The sequence below is a fragment of the Mytilus edulis genome, chromosome 3, assembly GCF_963676685.1.
Source record: "Mytilus edulis chromosome 3, xbMytEdul2.2, whole genome shotgun sequence".
NCBI lineage: Eukaryota > Metazoa > Mollusca > Bivalvia > Mytilida > Mytilidae > Mytilus > Mytilus edulis.
Genome location: NC_092346.1, coordinates 97,939,546 through 97,967,293, shown reverse-complemented (window position 1 = coordinate 97,967,293; position 27,748 = coordinate 97,939,546). Strand labels below are relative to the sequence as shown.

At 31.7% G+C, this 27,748-nt stretch overlaps 1 protein-coding gene across 9 annotated transcripts; it reads left to right on the top strand.

Annotated features, from left to right (window-relative positions):
- On the top strand, nucleotides 1–27,542 carry LOC139517909 (monocarboxylate transporter 12-like). 9 transcript variants are annotated; one of them, XM_071309429.1, is made up of 7 exons: nucleotides 1–161; nucleotides 8,772–8,998; nucleotides 10,094–10,237; nucleotides 10,457–11,191; nucleotides 12,977–13,027; nucleotides 15,549–15,768; nucleotides 25,335–27,542. In XM_071309429.1, the coding sequence occupies exons 2-6, from the start codon at nucleotides 8,779–8,781 to the stop codon at nucleotides 15,728–15,730; spliced, it is 1,332 nt and encodes a 443-aa protein (XP_071165530.1). In that variant the 5' UTR covers nucleotides 1–161; nucleotides 8,772–8,778; the 3' UTR covers nucleotides 15,731–15,768; nucleotides 25,335–27,542. The 9 variants fall into 9 exon arrangements, with proteins under 9 accessions (XP_071165530.1, XP_071165527.1, XP_071165528.1 ...); XM_071309426.1 differs by having other exon boundaries at nucleotides 2–161; nucleotides 15,549–15,726; XM_071309427.1 differs by lacking the exon at nucleotides 1–161 and adding an exon at nucleotides 209–322 and having other exon boundaries at nucleotides 15,549–15,726.
- The last annotated feature ends 206 nt before the right edge of the window (nucleotides 27,543–27,748 follow it).

Sequence of the window (27,748 nt, the reverse complement as noted above, 5' to 3'; positions counted from 1 at the left end):
ATAAATAAAATCCATACACGTTGTTAGAAAAAATTCGCAGTGCCAGCAGCGATCATGTATAATTAATCAATAACAGCTAATACACATGTGTAGATAGTTTTGTTTTGATCGCCATTTTGTGTTTTAATTCAACAACTTTTAAAGGAAAAATGACATAAAAGGTAAAGTTCTATATTTTATTAGTGTCACGCTGCTTAAAATTAACAACACAAAGGCAATTAAACGTCTACTCTAACGGTATTAAAACAGACCGACACCTGGTATATCCAGTAAAACATAAACATACATCCTTGAACATATATTTTGTATACATAAGATTTAGGTAAGTGTGGTAACTGTGGAATATATATAATGTCACAAGCTGGTAGGAATGTTTTATTATGGTTTAGGCTACATGTATTTTACTGAGGTTTTCACCTTCTACAATAACATATGTATGGTATTACATCATATGTCGCCGTATTCATAAAATTGTGTATTGTGTCACATTAGATCGTAAAGTACATTGAAGGCCGGAAGTTAAGTGTTCGTAGAAAATATATAATTAACTTAATATTGACAACAAAGTCGAAACCCCATTAATCATCATAAAGGTCATTTAGGTCACTTGTGGACAATAACGTTGTTTGGGTAAATATCAGAGATCTTGGTAAAGTGTTGTGAGTTTTACTGGGAATACAAGAAAGATCGAAGAGTGGTATTCAAACTTTATAGAGTCGGGGGTGACTCGCATTTAGGGTGTGGAATATATTCACATATTAAGGGGGTCAAAACGGTGGGACCTGGGAATGAGTGGAAAATGGTGAAAAATTCCAAAATAGAGGTATCTGGAAAATGAGTTACCCCGAATCACCCCTTCTTTGTTTGAAGAATGAGATTTGGACTGTCGTGAAATGAATGTAATCATTTCGACAAAAAAAAGCTTTCAACTATGTTTTGTTGCTTTTTCTTATTTTGCACTCCCATGTGGATACATCATGACAGTCTTCAATTTTTTTTTTTTTTAAATTTATAGTATTGTAAATATTATTTATTTATTTTTTAATTTATTTTATTTGATAAAGACAGAAATCTTAGAAAGTGCCAATGCATTGATCGGATAGACATTGTATTGATTTATAATCTATATAGGTGTTGAAGACACGGATGTACATTCACCTTGTAACACCTGACACGAGGAAAAATGTCAATAAACCAATAAGAATTAAAAAAAAAAAAGCATGTTGGTGTTAAAACCAAACTGTCAATGCTTGTGTAGTAAAATATAAAACTCAAGATCTAAGAGCTCGTTATGACCTTAAAATTTCCTTTGTTTTGATTTTCCGCTGATTTTGAATCAGTCGGTTTGTTGCTTTTTATATAAACTTGAGGAATTTCCTTTTAAATATTTCTATTGTATATTGATTTTCTATAGTTGAGGTTTATAATTTTAAAGATTGGGGGGTTAAGCCATTCTTTTTACTATAATTGTTGGATAGATTGATATCGAGTCAGTTTTTGACGTACATTTATATATACCAAGAATTGTTTATTTCCGTAACAATTTTTCAAGTGGTTTAAAGTGATACCGTTAAATATTTCTTATGGTTTAATAGGCATATTTTATAGCTCTGGCAATGTTCCTAATCATGACACGAAACAATAATACAACAATGACAACTTTTACAGATCACTAACGACGAATTTACTTGACGATTTGTAATATGTAGAGCAGGTCATTTATAATAACTATGAGTTTATATACATACATGTGTGTTCAAACTGTTTTTTTTACAGTTCTTTATTGGGGTATTTTTTTCTTTTACAATGTAGGAGAATGTCTATTGTCCCTTGTGGAACATTAGAATCTTGTATATAATGATCTTGATTTAATTACGATTTAAAACATACATATATTTAGGTGTCTGTGTGTGTGTGTTTCACATCAGCATTGTTTTTACTTAAATTCCTAATCGCTCATAATCGTTGGTAGTTTGCCATGATAAAAATTATAAAGTGAAAATAACTAATCATTAATTTATCTTATTTAGAAAAATATGCATACAATTGACTGATAATATACAAATATAGCCTTTGTATGAGGTCGATACAAGGATATATTGACCTGAAAGAAGTATATTGACTGAGGACGAAGTCCGAGGTCGATATACTTCTTTGGGTCGATATATCCTGTTTTGTCCTCATACAAAGGCTATATGATTTGTTATATTATTAATTTCTGACCATATTTGTATAAAAATCGTCATTTAGATTTGTTGGAATTTTATAGAAGATATTACATTGTCTCCTTGACAATAACAACATATTAGTTGGTATTTCATTTACTTTTTTTTGGATATCTTATGTATTTGAAGATTTTTTTCGTCAAATAATCGATCACAGATTTCATGTGTTCCAAACGTTAAACAATATCCTGAAATTCATTACATGACGTCACCAAGTATATTGGTTTTTATCATATACTTAGCATTGATATGATAGCTTTTGCATATGTGTAATGAGCGGAAGTACACAAGCCATAATTTCCCACCCGGGCTGATAACCCATATCAGGTGCATCTCGTGCACAAAACCCATAATAGTGCCTCTCGTGCAAGTTACTTCCGGTGTTTCCGGTATCGGTTGTTTACTTTTCCATTGTGACGTCAGATGTTTTTTATGACGTCAAAATTTACGGGAACTTTTGTGGGGATAGTTTAATACTTGCTAACAAATGCCATTGACAATTATGAATCACTTTATAGTACAACAAACATGGAGTAGTAATGATCGTAAAACTTTTCCAAATTTTCAATGTTTCAAAATGCCTCTATAGGAAATGTTACCATAAATATATAAGGAGTTAATGATGCTGTTGTTGGACAACTATAGTATATTTGATTCATAATTTTAATTTTCTTTATAAAATGTTTGACTGTAGTTTATTTGCCTTACATAAAACTATTGTCGGAAGTATATGATAAAGCGATTAATACATGGCCTTTTCCATATCAGCCTGGGTATCATCCCTCGACCCATATCAGCACCTCGACTCCGTCTCGGGCTGATATGGGGGTCTCGGGATGATACCCAGGCTGATATGGAAAAGGCCATGTATTAATCTCTATTTATATATTCTAAAAATAACCGTGCAATATGCTATTCGCCGTTTTCTCTCTACCTTCGAAAATATAGTTTAACATGTGACTATCCCTAAACGAATCAAATTTGTTAAAATATACGAATTAATATTATTATACAAATCTTTTCTACAGGCCCTGTTAAGAATACATATAAGTTAAAATATGGTAACCGTCATATAACTACTCTAAATATCAGCACAACAATATAATTAAATCTGCAAATTTGGTTCCATTTGCGGAACAAATTTCTTGTTTTTCTCTTGCCGGGATTACTCATGAGAAAACACAGCCTGCATTGTGTCCAACGCTCCAGACTACTCAGCAACCTAGACGACTAATAATTCAGCTTTCGGTGGCCTAGTGTTCCTTTTCCTCGTCGTTGTAACACAATCCATGACATACATGATATTTATTTATAAGGCATAAAGATTTGATTGCAGATAAATTGAGTGTTCATAATTATATATATATAGATAGATAGATAGATAGATAGATAGATAGATAGATAGATAGATAGATAGATAGATAGATAGATAGATAGATAGGTAACTGCATCGTTATATATGTATGATAATGAATTGATGGTCAGCATTGGTCCTAGAATTATAAGAATATATACATAGATCATGATGAAATATCCGAAGATTCATATCTCTCCCGTATTTCATTCTGACTTTAATAATCAGATCTAAATATAGATATGCCTGTAAACAAAGAAATCACGTGGGAAGTAAAGTTATGGACTTGACCTACTTAAAATCAGCTGATTTTTGTTTTGATGGGCGATAAAGGAGAACTCTGAACAAGACTGCATTACATTAAATTTACATTTTATTAATGTTAAAAAGAATAGAACAATATTGGATACATTTTTCAAGAAAACGACAAATGCCAACATGATTACAGGTAAGACATTGTTTTCTATCTCAATACTGACATCAGGTGATATATATAACACCTGTACAAGATACTAAGTTTCACAGGATAAAATCTCTCAAAGTAATTACAAACTCGACTGCAAATTATTTACAATATCATAATATTTATTGGATTGAAGAACAGGGAAATATAGCATAAGCATTCAAGGTGCAGTAATGATCCCCCTCCCCGATCCCTCATTCAGACCCTTTTTGGCATTGCTCATGTCTACATGTTATTGGCATATATTTGGTAATTTTGTCCAAATCATTTACGATTATTATAAACCAGATCGATTTGGAGTTTGACATATTTTAAAGACATTTGGCTATATTAGAAAAGGAATATTCAATTTATTTTCCAATTAAAGGGCTTTATATAAAAGTGTTTATCACATTACATACGCATACATCATACATAAGATAAGACATGAATTGAGAAAAATTAAAGAAAACCTGAACACCATTTTGCAGTAACTGTTTTATAAAGTCAGGACAGGTCGAGATGATACAAATAACATCTATAAAATAGACCACTCAAAATAAGTGTAGACTGGGTACGTGTAGCTAATTTGCATTTATCATCTTTGAAATTCTCCTTATCTCCACTTTTTGGGGTAAATGCTTTTCCAGACATTTAAATACATATTAATTTTCTATTTTAAGTAGTCATTAAAGAGTGTCTAGATATTGCCGAATCAAGGGGGGCCTTTGGACTACCTATGCATTTGAATGGGGACATTTGGTTGGAACACCCCCCCCCCCTTTTTCCTTTTTTTTTAAATAGTTTGATCCGCCCCTGATTTTAAATTTTGCAGGTTAAAGAAATTACAGTAAAAATACTTATTAATGCTGCCCTCCAGATGAATTTTTATAATTTTATCAGTAGGTTAGCGTCTCATTTCAGGCCTTGATGTCATTACTTGAAGGATTTTTAAAATGACAAATTAAACTGATGAATATATGTACATGTACGCAAAAAACACGACTCGAGCCTCGCAGAAAAAAAACCAGATGAACTGGGGCATCTCCTAATCTCCTACACCGGTTGCGTTGATTTAAATGTGCACAGTCCTTCATTTTCTGTAAAATTTACTCTATATATTTTATAAATGCAGTGATTACCAACATATTTGTCGATAAAGATATCCGTATCTTGGATTTACCACCCGTTTTATAAGCTATTCTTTTGTGTTGTTATCATGGACGTGTAATTATTGGTAGCCCAACCACTTGTTAAAGTTGTAAATCTTATCAAACTCTTCTCATTTACAAACATTAATTATAATAACACGATATCCGAATTCTTTATATATTTGCTAGATAGTAAGCGCGAATTCAATTCTAACCAATGTTGTCAACATATTTTAAGGAATTAAATGTCATAAAAATATAATATTATATAACAAAAAAAATAAACTATTGTGTTCTTTGACAGTCTTAGGTCTGTTTATTCTTTTTGGATTAAAGTTCATGTAGATGGATAGTGTCAAATAGGTTTTATTCGGGACGTAACTTGTGATAGCCATTCGACAATTAACTAAATGGGCTTTTGTTTTCAAAAAAATGTGTTAGATTTGTTAAATGGGAGGTCTTATTTAAAACAAAAAAATAAAAAAATGTTCTAATACTTTGGGTAAATGTAGTTTATATAAAGCTTATTATTTCGAAAATATCATAAAAAATGAGGGTACTAACATAGCATTTTCATAGCTACGTATTGTGCAAAATATTTAATTTGAATAATGGATGATAGCTCTTTACATTATAATGTTCTCTCCGAAAAAGCAAAGAGGGGGAGGGGGGTGTCATGCGACCTGTTTTCTTGATAAAAATAAAATATTCTAGTAACTAGATATTCCTTTTTTAAGAATAAGGTTATCTTCCAATTTATGCCTAAAGGAGTAGGTCCGGTAAGACCCTATTTTGGCCCCAAAATATAGCAGTTTTACGAAATTGTTGAAATGTAAACTATTAGTTATTTATTGGACAGAAAAATGCTTCTGCTACATGAGTATAGGCTGGGTTTTTTTACAATACTATATATGCACATATATCGAGTAGTAGCACTATTAAGTCATGCTAAATTACTGAAATCTTCACAATTATAGCATTTTAGTTAAATTTTAGACGGTTTCCGTGTAAAACGAAAGTGGCCGCATTTGTGTTCATCCTTAATATTGAAATGTAAGTTGTATTTGATGATTATACAAAACTTATATAAAGGTTGAGGATGAACACGGATGCGGCCACTTTCATTTTTTATAAAAAAAAAAACATCTGAAAAGTGACATGTTTCTGCATATTTGGTAGATTTCTCATATTTGAGCTTGAATCGGATCGTTTTTAATGACTAATTCAGTTAAAATCTTTCACATAAACTGATTGAATCAAATGAAATAGACACTAAAGTGTTTAAAAAGTGGTCAAAATCTTTCGTCAGATGAACCTGAAATTTGAGGCCAAAATCGGGTCCTTACCGGACCTACTCCTTTGATAAAATCATGAATCATTTTGAAAATGAGACAGAGAATGTTCTGCTATTTTACAACCTGCGATGGAAGAAGACATCCGATCTACCTAAAGTTAGAAGAGACAATGATCACCAATAGATGACAAGAACTATATAGAAAACTACATTTTGGAAAGAAATGATGAAGAGTTGAAATGTTAAAACTCTTTTATATATTTTGTGAATAAGAGATAGCCGAGTGCACGTGTATGATCAGTTGTATATTACGGCATGTAGATGTTGTTGATGTAATATGTTACTCGTTGTTAGCTAAGGTACATGCATACCTACATGTAGTCAGTTGATATATTAATCCATCGGGAGAACTGCCGTGTAGAATGTCTCCATTTGAATCATGAACTGACATGAGGTCAATGACAGGTGACTTTCATTTTATATTCAAACGGTTTGTAATTTGGACCTCATTGTTTTGGGCTTAAACTTTGTATTCAGTAGCCATTCGAATATGGTAACGGTGCGCAAAATGTATAATAACTTTAATATCAATCATTTACCGAAATTGTTGCAGATTATTTTTACGCTGACTTTAAGCTCAAATGTGGTCCTGTTGATAAAAATATATAAGTATAGTTGTTGTATCAGTTAAGGGATTGTGACACTTATCATGCTTATGACATATATATTTATTTCAGATAAGACTGATAAATATATTGATAATTTCTGTATCAATTTTAGTATATATAGAAAGGGGAACGGTATTCCATTACAATGTACACTTTATTTAACATAAAATATGTTATCTACTTTCAATTATTTCTACTTTGTCCTTTACAGTAACTGATTATAATTGTACTGTGTTATTCACCCTTTCGTGTTAGTCTAAACGTGATGTCAACGAGAGAAATGGTAAGAATTTTTTAATGTAGATATATATATACTACATTGTACTAAAATGTAATTAAAAAAAAAAGTAAAATAAAATACATGATATTTAATTATTTTAGGTTGGCAATCAATTTTTTTCTTTATTTTAATCTGAAATTTTAAGGCTAGTCTTACAATTTGATATAAATCAGATCTTTCACGATGCTCCGTTAGTTTGATTTGTTCCTTATACATATCTTTATTCTCACAAACCATCGCTATGCTATATAGACATAATGGAGAAGTGTGAAAGATCTGAATCAGATCGTTATACTTTATGATCATTAAGAACTGGATATGCATATTGTGTAGATTTCAAGTCCCCATATATACCGTATTAGGTCACTAGCACACTATGTAACGAATTTATCTTACAGACTATCTTAACGTGTGAAATTTAGACCTATCAAAATGAGCAAGTCTTCAATACTGTTAGCATTAAGAAACTACTTCCATTGATCCTACAAAAACAGATACCAACAATAACAACTTCACGTCTTGTTAGGTTTAAATGTGATTTATGAATTGATTTCAGTCTTAATCATCAATTTCTTCGTCTGTTGAAACCTTTACGGTGTTTTCTCAGTACCGTTCTGTTTTTATAAAGGTACGTAACACGACTACTAACCGTGTATGAAATAAGTCCCGCCTCCCTACTACCTTATATGGAATATAAAGGGACGTAACACCACTACTAACCGTGTATGAGATAAGCCGCGCCTCCCTACTAACCTAATATCAAATATACACGGTCTCCACGAGGGTGCTTTTAACCAATCACATTCCTAGAAATGTATAGGAGGTAAGATAATAAGTTTTACCCTTGTTCGCCTGTACGTCCGTACTTCCCGAAATTAGTTTCCGTTCTCTAACTTTAATTTGCTTCCTTGTCAACCAATGTTATAAAACTCATAAATGCTCATAACAACAAAACACAGATCAAGTTTAAATTTTAGTGGCGTCACTTTTTTCTTTCAAGAGTTAGCTAGGCCCCTTAACAGCTAAGCAATGCTGTCATTTTCGATTCCGTTCTCCAACTTAAGTTTGCGTCTACCCAATCTTGTAAATCTTAAACAAAATGCTTATTACAACAAAATACTCATCTGGAAATCACCAGTCATTTGAATAACTGTCAATACCAGGGTTTTCTTAATTTAATGCATACATTGAGGATTTTTTTTCAGTATTGACTATTGCTTTTTACATAACTAGATATAGGAAGATGTGGTGTGAGTGCCAATGAGACAACTCTTCATCCAAATAACAATTTATAAAAGTAAAACATTATAGGTCAATGACCATGTAAATAAGAACGTTTTATTTAATTCTTTTTTAGGACATAGATGATCGTCATCGCCGCCAAGGGTGATTCGAACATGGTGGAAGAGACGGGAGATTGGAAATGGGCTGTGGTTGTGGCATCATTTTTCGTTCAGTTTATTATATGTGGGATATCCTATAGTATTGGAATATTCCATATAGTTTTCAAAGACATTTTTGAACATGATCATTTTGACACTTCTTGGGTTGGATCTATATTACTGTATGTTACAGCATTAACGAGTAAGACATTATTATTTTACTGTATGTTACAGCATTAACTAGTAAGACATTATTATTTATGTTACTGTATATTACAGCATTAACTAGTAAGACATTATTATATTACTGTATGTTACAGCATTAACTAGTAAGACATTATTATTTTACTGTATGTTACAGCATTAACTAGTAAGACATTATTATTTATGTTACTGTATATTACAGCATTAACTAGTAAGACATTATTATTTATGTTACTGTATATTACAGCATTAAATAGTAAGACATTATTATTTATGTTACTGTATATTACAGCATTAAATAGTAAGACATTATTATTTATTTTACTGTTGTTTTATTAAAATGCAAAAGTTAATTAACATAAGACTACAAAGCTGTGATTTTAACCATTACAGACCCATTCATTCTATTTGTCAAATTACAATGCAATCAACAACAGGAATTGGTTCATCCTATAATTTAGCACTGTATACCCTTCCTACTTAGTACTAGTATCCGATTGTCACTAGCCTAAGATGTAAAAATTTCAATTCAAGTGGTAATTTCAGTAGTGACCATCGACTTTAGGACCCACTCAGTCAGTTTTATAGATCAGTAGATCATACAACTTGTGATTAACAACTTTGCATCTCCTTACGCCTTAGTAATTGATTTATTACAGTCATACATGTATTTTGTCACTATATTGGCTGACCAATATTTTATTTATTATTAATTTGATTGTTCTATTCGAGAGAATCTGCTTCATTCTTTAACTTATTACTCGTTCCAAAATTAAAGCTTTTTGGATGTTAGTTTCTTTTGTTTTTACATTAAAAGTTTATTTTCAAGTTAGTAAATTGACAAAGAAGTCAACATTTCACGTGCTTTGTTTTAAAATATATACATACATTTAAATAGAATTACTGAATGTTGAATGGTTTAACCTTGGTCATTTCGTCATTTTGTCGATCAAATCAAATCTGTATATATATATAAATTATATGATTTTAACATAAAAATTACTTATACCTTATAGATCTAAATGTTGCAATCTGAAAACAGCAAAAGTATGTGCATGTTGGCAGTCTTCATACATAATTGTTTATATTACAGGTATCGTTTTAAGATGCTTTATGTCCCAGTTTGGGTATCGGATCAGCGTGATGCTAGGCGGAGTTATCTCCTCTATAGGTCTAGGACTGGGGATGTTTGTGACGGACCTGTATCAGGTTTACCTCACATTTGGGGTTATAACAGGTATGTACAACAGGATAATAATTGTAATACAATTTACATGTAACAAAGATATGAAACATAAACAAATTTTATACTGAACAATATAAATGATTGAATGTATTAGCGTACAGTTACGCATCTAAGTTCGAATTCTGCAAAAGTAGGGAAATAATATATAATTTATTTTGGATACATATTGTAAACGAAATATCTTATGAAATTGCTCTTACTATTTTATAGGTATTGGATTTGGACTCGCATGTACACCATCTATAATGGCTGTTGAGCAGTATTTTAACCATAAAAGATTTCAAGCGTTATCTATTGTTATGGGCGGCATTGGAGCCGGTATAATTACATTTCCTGTAGTAATAAAGTACCTCCTAGAATACGCTGCATGGAGGGGCACTTTACTAACATTATCAGGAATAGCACTCAACCTGTGTGTTTGTGGCGCCGTCATGTTCCCTGTTGCTAAAGGGAGGCAAGTTCGTCTCATGCCTCTTCTGTCATGTCTACCTCTCCGTAATATTGTCTTTCATGGCATGTGCATTGCTAATTTATTCTGGAGTTTTGGATCTACAATCATATATATTTATTTACCTTCCTATGCTATGGAATTCGGAACAGACTTCGGCACTGCCTCGTTCTTGATTTCTTGTATCGGCATGTCAGCCTTTACAGCCCGAATGGTATTTGCTTTCATGGGACACAACAGTGCATTGGATGATATAACATCTTTATTGTGCTCAGTAGGGTTAGGGGTTGTTGTGACTGGTATCTGCCCTCTATTGATAGATGACTATGCAGGGCAGATAGGATATTGTATTTTGTATGGATTTTACAGTGGCTATTGGACGACATTTTTACAACAAGCCTCACGTGAACTAGTCGGACCAGAATATATTGCTATGGGCAATGGTTATTTGTCTTTCATGATAGCTCTTGGCTCTTTACTTGGAGGACCAGCAGCAGGTAAGATGTTTATTATCTTTAATGAGACTGTTATGGTTAGCTGTCGTATTTTTTATTTGTATTAGAGGAAATGCATTTGATGCCAAATGTAATGGAGCTAAATAATAATTCATTCAACCTTTAATATCATCCAAAACCGAATATGACGCAATTTTTAAAATCCCACTACATTGAAAATCAAAGGCAATAATTTAGGATGACTTATTCTGCTATTGCATGCATCATTCATCACGTGATTTAAAATCATACACAGTACAAAGTTCCGTAGTCTGCAACGTGGAATTGACAGGTGGATATACTGGCCATGTGAAATTTTTAACCAAGTAAACAATTGTCTGTTTAGATGGAAAACAGATACACACAATGTCAAGATGGCAACCATTTGTGAAATTATACTTTCAGCTAAATTCCTTTGAAAAAACTGTTGTAGTGATATTTACACAACTATTTGTGAAATGAACAAATGATATATCTTATCAACTGAAAAAAACCGCCACAGATGGGAATAGAATTGAGAATTGAAATTGGAAATAGCTCAAAGAGACATCAACCGGGCCAAAGAGCAGATATAAACAGCCGATGGCCACCAATGGGTCTTCAACGCAGCGAGAAAATGCCGCATCCGGAGGTGGTCTTCATCTGGCCCCTAAAAAAAATTGTGTACTAGTTCAGTGAAAATGGACGTCACACTAAACTCTAAAACATATAAATGAACTAGAATTAAACAAAAATACATGTACAATATAAAAAAGAAGATGTGGTATGATTGCCAATGAGACAACTATCCACAAAAGACCAAAATGACACAGACATTAACAACTATAGGTCACCGTACGGCCTTCAACAATGAGCAAAGCCCATACCGCATAGTCAGCTATAATAGGCTCCGATAAGATAATGTAAAACAAGACAAACAATAGCCAGAGGCTCCTGACTTGGGACAAATGCAAAAATGCGGCGGGGTTAAACATGTCTTGTGAGATCTGACTTTTAATGTTTATTTCTTGTATTGCTTTGTTATATATCAGACTGTTGGTGCTTTTGTTTGAATTGTTTCACATTTTGTAATGCCGAAGCTTTTATAATTTACTCAAGTTACGATATTGTATTTGATCATTGGTGGAGGCAATACTGTAAACTATCTCCCCCTTTTACAATGGCAATACTGTAAACTATCTCCCCCTTTTACAATGGCAATACTGTAAACTATCTCCCCCTTTTACAATGGCAATACTGTAAACTATCTCCCCCTTTTACAATGGCAATACTGTAAACTGTCTCCCCCTTTTACAATGGCAATACTGTAAACTATCTCCCCCTTTTACAATGGCAATACTGTAAACTATCTCCCCCTTTTACAATGGCAATAAGAAAACTGTAATCAATCACTAGTACCTTAATTTCAAGTAAGGACTATTCAGATTGTTGAACTACTTGTACACTAGACTGTATTTTTTTATATAAAATTCTGGTTCGTACGAGAACAAGAACGAGATTGCTATCAGGGGTGTATAATTAGTAAACATTAAAATGGGGATGGGGAACAAAACGAAATATACCCTTGAGAAGTTCAATATTGGACTATAAGACTATAAGAATGAGGTCAGACAATTTCTATAAGTTATGCCACATATATCATGTATATGTTAGTAGCTACAATATTCTGCTGTGATATTAACATCATTGATTTCAAAGTTTCATTAAAAGATTGTAGATTTTAAATCTTATTTCAATGGACAATATATCTAATGAACATTATGTAATATATTATGTTTTTGTTTAAAGGTCTGTTGATTCAAGAAGAGACGGAATTTGAGTACGCTTTTTATCTAGCCGGTATGTAATTTGATATCTATGAAGTATGTGCCATTATTACGTTTCTGTCACACTGTTTAAAGTTAGGGTCTCCCAAGGTTCGTTTCCTTACAACTAGTATAATTGATTACCCTTCAGACGGGATAATCAGATCTAGATCTATATAATCTCTGTAAGGTCCAAAAGGAGACGCTTTTTTCATTCTATTTTGTAACCTGTGTTTGTGTTACCGAATACGCCAATTGGGAAACGTTACCAGACATAATTAAATCTTCAAAAATAACGAAAAATAATTAGACTGAACTACCACAAATAGCTGTCTCGATTTTGTCCTAGCGCTATTCATTATAAATGTTGATGTGCTCTTATTTAGTAATGTAAAAGAACCCGTTGACGATGATTAGCTTCAAAGTAGTAACCCCTCCACCACGGAATATAATTCTACGATTTTTATTCAAAATATAATTCAAATTGAAATTGAAATGTTTATTGTCATATAAACATAGATAAGTTTGTAGAAGCGGAAAGAATACTTCACTAGTGTTAAATTTGTCAAAACAAGCTCAAAAACGTTACTTATGTGTTTTCAGCTTGCAAATATAATATATATAAAAAAAGAAGATGTGGTATGATTGCCAATGAGACAACTGTCAACAAGAGACCAACATAACACAGAAATTAACAACTATAGGTCACCGTAGTACGACCTTCAACAATGAGCAAAGCCCATACCGCATAGGCAGCTATAAAAGGCCCCGTTATGACAATGTAAAACAATTAAAACGAAACAACTAACGGCCTTATTCATATAAAAAAAGTCCATAATTTTTTTTATTTAACCTCAATTAAATCCATAGACTCATGATACCTTCGGGTCAACCTTTGAAGAGAATGTCAGCTGAAAAAATGAAACTAACAGGAAATTATTTCGTCGATTTAGTAGACCCACAAAAATCAATCTTATACATGTTTAACATATAATTTATATATTTTATTTATAAATGAGATAAGAATATTGACTTTATACTGTTGCAAGTGCTTATCTATTTAAGAATTGTAGTTGAAGTTGGCACCGTCAGTTTAGAAATTTAACGATCGCAAATGCCGTTGTACAGGCGAAACGAATAAGGCCAGTAAACAGATTTTTGTGACTGTCAAATCCAAAGTTAACGATGGCACATCTTCTAATGCAGTACTATTATTCCTATGCTAATTTGATACTCTTAAAATGTTTAAAATTTTTAAACATTCAAATATCCGTAAACGTCGACTGCAATTGTGCGAATCGACCGTCAACCGTGGAATTGATGCCTGACGTCATCCAATTAAAATTTCTTTATGGTATAAAACCACCATGGCATAGTCCCATTGCTTTCTATGCTAAATTCTGCAATTTCAAGTATTAATAACTACTTTGTCATAAGTTGAAATAAAGTGTCAGTTATTTCATGTTCAAATAAAGGCAACAGTAGTATACCGCTGTTCAAAACTCATAAATCCATGGACAAAAAACAAAATCGGGGCAACAAACTAAAACCGAGGGAAACGCATTAAATATAAGAGGAGAACAACGACATAACACTAAAATGTAACACACATAGACAAAATCCCACGAGAATAACAAATATAACATATAATATATAACATCAAAACCAAATACATGAATTTGGGATAGACAAGTACCGTGACACGTCTTATCGCAATGTGAACTATCAATGCCTTATCCTGTCTTGTGCTGAAAATTTCAACATACCTTCAGTTGCATATAAAGAGCGTACTGGTTCCCGGAAGTTTGACAGTACAAAAACAAGTACTTCTGATCTGAACAACAGGGCAAATGTGCCCTCCTATTAAAATTGTATATACTTCTTTATTATTCAAAATAAACTCTTGTACAGTTATCCCAAGCTTTCGTTTAATACCAAAACTTAGTACCCAAATAGTTCACCTATTTGACCATATTAACAAAGATGCATGCGGCTTTCCATAGGAGCTATTCTTTAGGAATATGTACTACTTTCTTTTGTATGTTCTTTCCGATCGGACCTGCATTAATGGTTCTATACCTTATGTTTACCACAGTTTTTGGGGATAATGTCGATACACACTTAATGTCGATACACACTTAATGTTGATACACACTTAATGTCGATACACACTTAATGTTGATACACACTTAATGTTGATACTTAATAACGATTTCGGACATTGTATACTGAGAGTTTCAATGGATGTTACGCAGTTTTGAATTACGTACTTAATCAAATTTGAGAGTTTGAATAAATTTGGTGGGCATAAATTTGTATAAAATAATGCCGCTTAAATTAGTCTCTGCAATTTTATTTCATTGATCTTACCGATCATGTAAAAATGTGTCAACATATATTGTATATTGATTATTCACTATTACATTAGTCCATTTGTCATAACGCAATACTTATTAATTTGTCCCTTTTATATTGGTCGAGGATCATGAACCGTCATTTGTTCTTTAATTACAGGTGTGTGATAAAGTTCTGTCATTGTTTCTGTTTTTCTTTAGGTGCAAGTTTGTTATGGAGTTCCGTTATTATGTTAATGTTTAAGTATCAACAGTGTGGTACAGATAGTTATCCAGAGGACCACAGCATCAAAGAACAAAAGAAGCCATTGGTCAATCATATACATGACGAATTCAAACCTTCCTTTAATGCGATGAAAGACGGTGATCGTATCATCGTGTAAGTCAATTCTCATTGGAATGTTGTGTGTTTTTCACTAAGGTAAGAGACCATCCTGGCACCATGGGAGATTGGTAACCCTAATCATTATATAAAAAAAATGTCTATCCTAGCAAACATATATAACAAAAAACTCGCATATCCTTCCCATATAGTGCCCACTTAATTGCATAGCTAATATAACGTTGTTTTGGATAATAAAATGGAAATTAATAAAATGTTACAATTCCTTTTGTCTATTTTTTTCTTCTATAATATAATTGAAAGTTATCTTCGTTGCGACATGTACGGTACATGGTTTGCAATGTTCGTTTTCAATATAAGACAAACTTGACTTCTGTGTCATTTTTGGTCTCTTGTGGAGAGTTGTCTCATTGGCAATCATACCACATCTTCTTTTTTTATAAGGAGTTAACCATCATTGAAATAATTTTTAATCCCCAAAAATTATGCATGTCATTTTAACTTTTGTCTTTTTGGTAGTTTTCATATTAATTCGTTTATATATGTTATTACATGTATATAAATGAAAATATAGCAGGTTGTCATTAGGTTAAATGACTTTCTTACTATTTATTTTAAGGCTGGTTGATAAATTATTCTTCACACCTGCTGTTGTCTATTTTTCACTGAAAGTTGGTAAAACAATTGATAACATAGTTTAAAATATATAGATTCAAATATTTAACCTGAATGTTATTTTCATGCTATAAGAATTGATTTTGAGTGGCAAAATTGAACATTGTACTATATATCAAGTTAATCTGTCGTGGATAATACATGTCAAGTTGATTTACATATTTCTATTGCGTCGAGCACTCAATGACAGTCATACTAACCTTATTTAGTTATTATCTATTTAATATCAAGATAAAACAACTCGTTTCATTTCCCCTATTTTGAGATATGATATTAATGTTAAAAAAAAATCATTATATTATTGGGCATTTAGTATTGTAAAACAGTTAACCAAAGAAATGAATAATAATGAATAACTAAGTGTTAGATGCTTTAAAATCATTAGCTTTATTTCATACATACTAAGCACTAAGTATGAATTTTGATATAAAAAAATATATAGAATTGGGAATACATATCTGGTGGTAGCGCCAATCAGGCTTTCATTAGAAACAAAAAACAAAAAAATCCATTAACGTAGAAAGATAGCGTAAATTATTAATGATATGAAGTATAGTTGTCGTAATAGAATAACGTTAGTAGTCCTTTGTTATGTTTGTAACAAATATATTGACAAAAATTCCAAACTCCAGGGTAAATTTAAAAAATGGAAGTTCATAGAATCTGACAAAACAAGACACTCATCTGTGTCAACGGGCGGAAAGATTGGAAAATAACTGACAAATTCCCTCAGAGCAAATTCCAGACTAAGAATATGTGTTTTTATAGCTAGATAAACCTCCCACATATAATGACACTTGTAAATTTATGTCAGCTTGTCTTTGAATTCACACCGTAAGCACTCCCATGGTAGCGTACGATTGGTCTCTTAAGCTTGCATGTAGTATATATTGCACGCTTTATTCCTTACAACAGCTATTTTGTGTATCTTAATTAACTTTTAGGCTCAGTGTAAATATAATGTGTATGTTGTTTAATAAGCTTTGATTAGTTTAAAGAATCAATGTCTGACTTTGAAATGATGCCAGCATCTTTCTACAAACGTAGTATGTAAAGAATGGCGTTCTTTCTTAATAATTGTTCATGTTGAAGTCTTAGTTAAATCTTCAGCTGTGCAGGTGAACATAAAATGTCTGTGAAAAATGTTCTCTGAACATTTTAAGAATGAGTAAGTAACATATGCTTGTCTAGACTATGTTGTACTTTAGTTTGTTATTTTATTCTATATTAGAAATCAATAAAATATTAAGATAGCTGAAGTGTTCAGTACACCTTGTACATGTTAACAAGTAGAATAACAAAAATATCGAACTCCAATGGAAATTCATATTGGTATATATATATAATTCCGTAATCAAATGGCAAAACCAAAAGCTCAAATACACCAAACGCATGTAATGTAGCTCTTATCAGGAAAAGAAAATTTGCCTTTCAAAGCATGAATCCTTATTTAACGTCTTTTATGCCCACGCCATAGCGGAGGCGGCATTTAGTTTACCCTTGCCCGTCTTTACGTACGTCCGTCGGTCGTACGTAACACCATTGGTTTCCATCTTCTAACTTTAGTTTGCCTCATCAAAATATAATGAAAACAAATGGAAACATTGCTGAATTTTTCGTTTCCGTTCTTTAACTTAAGTTAGCCTCAACCAAATGTTACGAAACTTATATACAAAATGCTAATTACCATAAAACACAGATCAAACTATAGATTTTGCAATTTTTCGATTTAAATAGGGTGTAACTCTAGAACGTATGAAGTGACGCCACCAAAATTCAAACTTGATCTGTATTCTGTGCTTTTAAGCATTGTTTATAGTTTCATTAGTTTGCCGGATTACAGTTATGCCTCTTTAAATGGAAAAATTCATAAATGTTTCCTTAATGTTCTCTAACTTTAGTTTGCCTTAATAAAATTTTATGAAACTATACACAATGCTTATTACCACAAAATACAGATGAATTTTGACACTGTCACTTAAACGAATCTATAGAGATATGTCACTTTACAAATAGAAAAAAATGCTGATGTTTATGCCCCCGCCGTAGCGGAGGGGACATTAAGTTTCTACCCTTCTCTGTCTGTCTGTACGTACGTCCGAAAATTGGTTTCCGTTCTCTATCTTGAGTTTGCCTCAACCAAATTTGTGTAAAACTTTATACACAATGCTTATAACCACAGAACACAGATCAAGTTTAAATTTTGGTGGCGTCAATTCAACAGTTCTAGATAGTTATCAAAGATACCAGGATTGTTCTAGAGTTATGCCCTATATAAATTGAAAGATTGCAAAATCTTTAGTTTCCGTTCTCTGACTTATGTTTACCTCAACCAAATGTTATTAATTTTATATACAATGCTAAATACCACAAACTACAGATCAAGTTTGAATTTTGGTAATGTCACTCTAACCGTTCTATAGTTATGCTCCATTATCAATTGAAAAATTACAAAATCTTTAGTTTCCGTTCTCTAACTTAAGTTTGTCTAAACCAAATGTTATGAAACTTATACACAATTCTTCCTACCACAAAACTCGGGTCAAGTACACATTCTGGTAGCGTCACTTATACCGTTCCTCCGTTATGTCCCTTTATAATTTTATATGGTATGCAAGCGGGGCCATCATCTGTGTCCCATGGACACATTCCCCAATTATTTTCTCATAACTTTTAAAAGTAAAGACTACAGAGAATTCTGCATGATAATACTTTCTTAAATTTCAAGGTAATATGTATATAAAACATTAATGACCACAAGAAAAAAAGATACTAAAGTAATTCAGAATCTGAACGAGAAAAATACAATTTATTTTCACAAAAATCCTGAAACATATTTTACAGAAATGCATTACCAGGATACATAGACGCTTTCAATTATCTTAATGTATTGGTGTATCATTTTTGGAAAATGACGCAGTCATTGTTCCATAACTGCCGACCTGATTTCTCTGCCTACCGCGCTTGGTTTCGTATTTACTAATTTCAATACAAACTGGAATGTGCTTGTGTTATCATTATGCATGAGCATTGTGTAGTAATCAGCCAGGAACCAGTTTACAAACTAACTGGTTTCTGTTTGTATTCCACTACAGTCGAACAAAGTGTTGTAGTTTGACAGTAACCAGTCCAGAATTTTGTAAACTACAAAACGTAATCGGTTATTATCATTCCGTTTTGGTGTTTCATACCGACTTATATGGTTTGAATAAGCTTAAGACCCTTCAAAAATTAATGTGATAGGTATATTAAAGACTGTTTTACAAAAGGATGAAACTGTTTTGCTTTAAAAGTCGTACTATAGTGATATATGTTATGTACGGATTTCCACTCTCACCGGTTAATTTCTTCTTTTACACGTGCTTTTGAAACTTCCTGTTTAAACATCGCAAGTTTTAAAATTGTTTTTTGAGTGAATTTAACTTATTTTAACAATCACAAAGCGTTCGGGAATCATTTCAAGCAGTTTCTTCTTCTCTTTGATGATGGAAAATAGGTTTTCTCAAGAAAATACCGCAAACGATCGCAGAGGAATTGAAACGTACAAGTCAAGTCGGCACCTGGTTAAATTGGCATCTAGTCAAATCGGCACCTATTTGACGTCAATTCGGCTTCCAATAATATTAATTATAATATTTTCTATTCAATTAATTAATAACTGTTACCAATTACATAGTGAATATTAGGTAAACAACGAGACCAAAGTGAATATGTTGTTGTGTATAAAAGTAAACAACGAAGCTTTTGTTTTAACCATTAGACAATTATTAAAATTAAATGGAAAACTATGAGTCCCTTTCAATAAATCAAACTTTCATGCCAAATAATTAGCAAATTTAAGGTGGTTTTTTTTTCAGTAATGTTTAAACAGCATTAAACAAACAATCCTGTAAAAGACTCAACTGGTTAAATAATGCATAAAAATATCCAATATCTCATGTATTAGTCCAAATAATAATGACGTCTGACAAGGCTATTTTATTTTTTTCTGGGACGCCTTCCTAAGACGTTCGTAGGAAGGCTTCCTAAGAAGGCGTTCCAGAAAAAAATTAATATAGCCTTGTGGTCATAGGAAGGTGTCCCAGAATAAAATTTAAAAAGCCTTGCCGGACGTAATAATTATTTGGACTACTCATATATATCATTAAAAATACACCAAAAAATTCATGTAGTTGAGAAAAATAAATACATTCAAAATGTACATGAACATCCAAAAAAGTGAAAGTTAGTATTAACTCTTTTTGCTTTAAAAATTTACAACTGCATTTAAGTATTGAATGCTTTTTTTTGTAAATTCATTGAGGTGTAAAAGCGTTGACCGAAGTACTTTTTGTATGAAGCCTGTAAGCGTAAGCGCTTCATTCTAAAAATGTGCACACGGTCAACGCTTTTGCAACCCTATGAGGTTACAAAAAGAAACATTCAATACTTATAATTACTTTTTTTAGCTAGGATCATGAAAACACGAATTTTATAACTTTTTTATTCAATTCATCTGTGCACTTTATTGTGGGACCACGTGTTATCATGAATGAAAAGTTTTATTGAGTGATGCAATTGCTTGAGGAATAACATGTGATGTGCAGTTAGCCAATCAGAATAAAGTATTATAATGAAACATATATCAAATGTAATTATAACAAAATACATTACGTTGTAAGAGTTATCTCCCCAACACTGTTTTTCTTGTGGCCACCTCTCCTTCGTAACCGTAAAAGATTTTATTTTACCAAATTGCTCGTTACATATTTAGGATAAGAATATTCGTTTGAACCATAGCTCTATGGGGACTCCATATGAGAGTTATTCCCCCTTTTTCATTTGATTCAAGCGATATGCATTTTCAACTGGTAAACCATAACTGATAGAGACCTAGGGTCTTCATGAGGTCATTGGTACTAAAAATGAAAATGAGGTCAATGTCAAAGGTCAAGGTCATATTATAAATTTTGATTTTGGCTTATTTTCACTTCTTTTCAAATACTGTATGACATTTTGACAAATAATTTTTCATAAATTATTAGTTGCGACATGTCCTTACTTGTATATTTTGGTTGAAAGGCTGCGCATACAATAAAAGGGAGTTTTTGTTAAAATTACGCGTCAAGTGGTAGTACTCATTAACCAAACATATTAAAGACCTAGGATATTTTGATTCAAGGTCCATGGTTTGTGACCTTGATATTGAGGTCAAGGTCATAGGTTAATAGGACGTCATAAAGCCATAGGAACTAACATTTTAAACTGATTTTTCATATTTCAATATAAAAATAGATCTTTTCTAGTGGAAAGACTTCAATTGTTCTCTGAACAATTTGTTTTTAATTTACATCATATTTTGTGGGAGAAGCTAGGGGGTTCAGACTATGTGGTATCAGGTCTGTTTGCGCCCAATACACTTTCGCACCTCGCACGTTCACACCCAAGGTCCGTTCGCACTCTACTCATTCGCGCCCAATTTTAATTCAAATTCAAGTTGAATAATTGGAAAATCATGATTGTTGTTTTAAATTGCTTTGGTGTAAATACTGAATGTATTTATAGCTTGGTATGAGTAAAACATTGAAGATTTTAAAGGAAAAACACAAAAGATAATTGTTTTTAAGCCCTTTGATCTGAAACAACGAAACAATAAAATATAGGAACCAAAATATAGCAATTCACTATTATAACCAAAACATGATAAAATTTATTCAACACACAAGAAAAAAATAGTCAGAATCTCACTTCATTATGAAAGAGGTCAATGAAACAAAGTATAGCAATACACTAACCAAAACATGATTAAGAGTTATTCAACGCTAAATAAAACGTTGACAAAATACCACTTTATTTAGAAAGGATTATTATTATCTTTAACAATACGCTATCCAAAACATGATTAAGATTTATTCAACACAAAAAAAAAATGCTGTCTCACTTTATTTTGAGACAATGACAACAATTATACTTATAAGAAAACACTTGCTTACAGAGTTATTAAACACAAAACCAATTAAGATTAGTTGCGAACATGTAGGGTGTGAAAGTGAAAGGGGGCGAACATGAGTTGGCGCAAACGTGTATGGGCGCGAACGGACCCGGATTCAGCCTATGTACCAGTGAGAAATATAGAAGCCTTTCTACGGTATTTATTTGTACAATTCAGGTAGTCTTGACCTATTCATTTGTCTTAAAAAAAAACCCAGCCAGTTGGCACCTTCACTTCACACACACACATATACGAATATCAATTATATGCTTACGAGACATGTTGCATTGTTAAACTAATTACGGTATGTGAAAATCAAGACTTGCATAAAAACTATCCCAATATTAGAGACAGTGGCGTCATTTTTCTTCAGAGCTTTCAGCTCTTTGATATCTTGAAGTATTGGTGTAATTTTTTATCTTGAAGTATTGGTGTATAATTTTTTCTTGAAATATTGGTGTACCATTACATGTTGAAGTATTGGCGTACTATTTTATTCCAATTAGAAAACGTAATGTATAGTTGTTTAGTTCATTTTCGTTCTTTTGGATAATCTAAACAAAATATTTTTCGACCGTTAATGTCAGTTTATTATATCCTTAAATGTTATTGTTTGTAACAGTTGTACATTTTCAGTGTGATTCCATTGCCAAAACTTCAAGTGTCGTCGTTAAAAATATGATGACGTAAGAAGGATGATATACTTATTACATGTATCAGATGCTTTTAATTGCTATAAGGTTCAGTTATAGTAACACTTTACCTAAGTTATTGATATGGATGTGTGAATGTCCTTGAGGGGAAATAAAGATCTGATAATTTTGATATTATGCCAGTTGTAATCTTTCGATGAATCAACATTATTTCGAGCGAATCGTCTGCAAAGACAGAACTTGTCAAACTATACTAAATGTATTTAAAGTTTTTGGGGAAAGACGGCTTCAAGCCGTCAATTCCCTAATGGGGTTGGCCAGAGTATCATTCCCTCACGTCAATCATTTTGTTTTGATAGTTTGGAAACCCCCTCAAAATGTCATACTGAAATTGATGACAGGGAGAACAGATTGACTTTAAATACATTTTTTACACATTTCCCTTCTGTTTTTCGTGAAATTATCGTATACTGAGCTTTCCCTTACACTATATACGTTTCTTTTACAGTCCGGAAAAATCAGTATTACGAAATATTCTAAATATATCTAACCTAGTGACGTCATTGTTGGAATGCCACACTATACAGGGATATCCTTTATGCATTATAAAAATCATTCACAGTATTTGTATACTAATTTACAATCCCTATTTGTTAAATGTAAACCTAATGATGTTTGCTGTAGTGTAGATCATGATGATTCACACACCAACATGCAATGCTTTAATCTGAGGCTATAATCAGATAATTTGTAGATGAACTTTCGCGGTAAACAATGTCAATGGGGATACATGAGATTGGGGAGAGAAACGGCAGTTTTCATTGTTTCTGTAAAATTCTGTTTTTAGAATCTTCCTCCAATTCAGGAGCACCTCAATTGATGAGTAATTATACACTAAAATCAAAGTAAATGTTTCTGAACACTTAAAATGTGACATTTAGTATATATATGATAAGTAGTCTTCAATATAAAAAAAAAATTGAGTACCAACAAAATTATTGAAATGGTTAAAAAAAAAATGTTGCTTTTTGTAGTTTATACCTATTGAGATTGGGGAGAGCAACTGCAGTTTTCATTCTTTCTGTAAAGTTATGTTTTTAGAATCTTTCTCCAATTAAAGAGCACCTCAATTGATGAGTAATTGATTACCCACTAAAATGAAAGTTAATGTATCTGAACACTAAAAATGTCACATTAAGTATAAAATTATATACAATAAGTAGTCATCAATTAAAAAATAATTTTGCGTACCAACATAATTATTGTAGTGGTCATTTTTTTTTTTTTAAATATTTCTTTTTGTAGTTTAAAGCTTTTTATTCATGAATTTTACAAATATATTAAAATGTGGGATCTGGAAACAAACTTCACACAGCTTATATCAATCATATTTGATTTAATAAGTACATGTATCCCTGTGATGAGAGTTGTAACTGGGAACTATATCAATGGAAAATTAAAACTGAATAGATTTTTCAGTCCTCACTTTCTTGAAAATACTGTCACAAAAAATTGAGAATGGTCTTAGCCTGCCGTTCAGTTGTACATAATTAAAATTCTAAAATATATTTAAGTAGTTGTTAAATTCAATTGAATTTTAGATAATTAACTCCCAACTTTAATCAAATGTTTTGATTTACAAGGTGCAGATCTCATTGGTCCAAATTGTCTCTATGATGAATTCTTGACTAAGGAAATGAAAAAACAATAAACAACAATTAGTTTCATTATTGTCAGCCTTTCTATATGTTCTAGCTGTTCTTTTGCTCATTCTTTGTATGTAGACTATCAAAAGATACCCTCCTAAAAATTGAAACAATGGCCGTCTTTTCCCTCAGAGCTCTTCAGCTCTTTGATTAAATGACATAATGTTTAACTATAAAAAGAGTACCAAACGGTTTAATAATTTGGAAAGATACATTTTACTTCATTTTAAAATCAAAAGCAATGTTATTGCATGAACATTTTATATCTGTTATCTTGTTTACTTTGAAATTTTATTTTTACATTGATGAACTGTTAACTTAAGTCAAGGTAATAACAACATTGAGATTTCTACCAGGAACATGTTTGACAAATTGTAATCTTCGATAGCATTGATCAAAAGTAGAAATATAATTCGCGATCTTACTATTTATTACTCCGAGTTTCATATACTTTGAACATCATAACATTGAGATTATGGAGAAACATGACAGAATTGAGAGAATGGTAGTTATCTACCAGGATCATTTACTTATAGATTCTGTAATCTTCTTTATTATTGGTTAAAATCGGAAATGGAATTCTCGATCTTCCAGTTCATGCTCAGAGCGTCATATATTTATAATATTTTTCTATTTCAGTGAGGCAGCTTCATCTGTGTGTTAGGATGTACATTCCTTACGGTGCAGATTATAAAACTGACCAAATCCATTACAGCATAGCAAAGCAAGACGTTACTGTCACTCCAAAGCTAGTACTCAATAGTATTCTGACATTTTGTGGTTTAACAAGTTTAAGGATGCGGTGAATCATGCTTAAATGACATTTAATATTACATTTACTTTATCATAGGGAAGCGTATACTTGTTTGGACATTTTATCATTGGGAAACTCATACTTGTTTGAAAATTAATAGGTTTTTAAGTTAACAACGTTTAAATTCTGTTGAATTACCTTTTTATTTTTCTTGTATAAGCACGATTCAATGGTTCAGCTTGGGGTTCTCTGGTGATCATAAGATTCAATGGTTCAGCTTTGGATTCTCTGGTGATCACAAGATTCAATGGTTCAGCTTTGGATTCTCTGGTGATCACAAGATTCAATGGTTCAGCTTTGGATTCTCTGGTGATCATAAGATTCAATGGTTCAGCTTTGGATTCTCTGGTGATCACAAGATTCAATGGTTCAGCTTTGGATTCTCTGGTGATCACAAGTTTAATAATGTGCAATTATACAGTTCATGAATCTCTGTTTACGTGTGTGAATGTGTATAAATGCTTATTTCATATTTATAGTACAGCTTAATTTGTGTTACTGAAAAAAGAATAGAGGATTTATTTCAAAGATGTCAGCGACGGATTAAATGGTTCAACTTAACTTCCCATAATTGACACCAATAATACGTAAAGGTTTCAATAAGGAGTCAAATGATACTATGATTTTTGTTACATTAGGAAATTCTTTATTACATTTTAATAAAATAGAATGTACTGTGAACAAACATGAGTACAAAAAATCTATAAGTATCAAATGTTGTATAGTATAAAACTTAAATAAGAAAAACAATACATCACAACCAAATGAAAAGATTCTTATTCTCACATAGAAATAAATGAATATGTGTCCATTGTGATATAAACATCCGTTAATTACATAGCTGTCAAAATGTGTTTGACTGGACAAAAGTGTTCAAAGTGCCAGAATTCGACTTTAATATTAAGATGATTGAAATGTGTCGTAGTATTTTGCATCACTTGAAGTTTTGTTAATAACCTAGAAGTGTCAAAGAAGATTTTCAAATTATGTGTGTCTACTTCATTTCAGTGTTAAACATGTAAACTGATCATTAACTTTTCTTGTAGAAGTTATTTTTTGTTTACTTAATCATTTAGTATTTTCAGTCATCAAAATGAAAAGAAACATTCTAATGCACAAATCAATGCAATGATTTAAAGCATGGGCATTGTAGATATGTAAAAAAATTCTATTTTATGTTATTAAGTTATTTATTCATTTGATCCTACCTTCTTGATTTTCATTTAAACATTTTAATGCAGTACTCAAACTTTGATACATTAATTACCATTGTTAATTCTTTATACAATATTACCATACGAATTTAAAAAAAAAAACTCGACAAGCTGAATTTGTATTAAAGTAAGAAAAGAAAAATGTAACAGGTGTTTATCTAAACATTTAGACTCATATGTACAAAGTGCTTTTAACTTATTTTATCAAGCTGCACAATTTAATTATCCTGATTTTGTATGTATTTCATAATTCTATTTAGAATAGCTAAGATTTGCACTTCGATTTCAAAGTATTTGTATGTTTATAAATGTAAATATTTTAAACTTTTTGAGAAACAAACGGGTTTTTTTTCTCATATTGTTATACTAATCAGTTGAACATGTGTTATTACTGCATGGACATAACATAACTGGGGAAACTTTTTAAAGCATGCAATGCACTAAAGTTATGAATTACTCTTCTTCAAACCTTCAAAAGTTTCTTGGGATTTTTTTTAAGTTTCCAAAATCTTTTAAATTATTATATTGCGCTCAAAAGCTGAATCTTAAGGATTTTAGCAAATAGAAAAAGTGGCACAGGTATACGATAAAGATGAATATTGTCATTTTCAGAGGTCAGAACTTGAGAGAAACTGATTACATGTAATATTGGGGAGATTCAATACAAACAGTTTTGTTAACCATGCTTTGTGTACATATTGCTGTTTAAAATAGGATGAATGGAAGAGGAATTATTTTTGAACTGTTGATTGTTATGTTTTTGAATGTTTTATTCTTCTATGAATGACTGATTACAATATTAAACTAGACAATGGAAAAATAAGTTGTTCTATTTTGTTAAATTATTTTTCATTTTCCTAATCCCGATTTGTTTTGCATGAATCAAATGACAAGGCTGCACATCAGATCTAATACGGGCGCATTGCATATGCGCCAGTTTTTATACGACCGCAAAAATTGAAAAATTTTTGGTCGTATATTGGTATCACGTTGGCGTCGTCGTCGGCGTCGTCGTCGTCCGAATA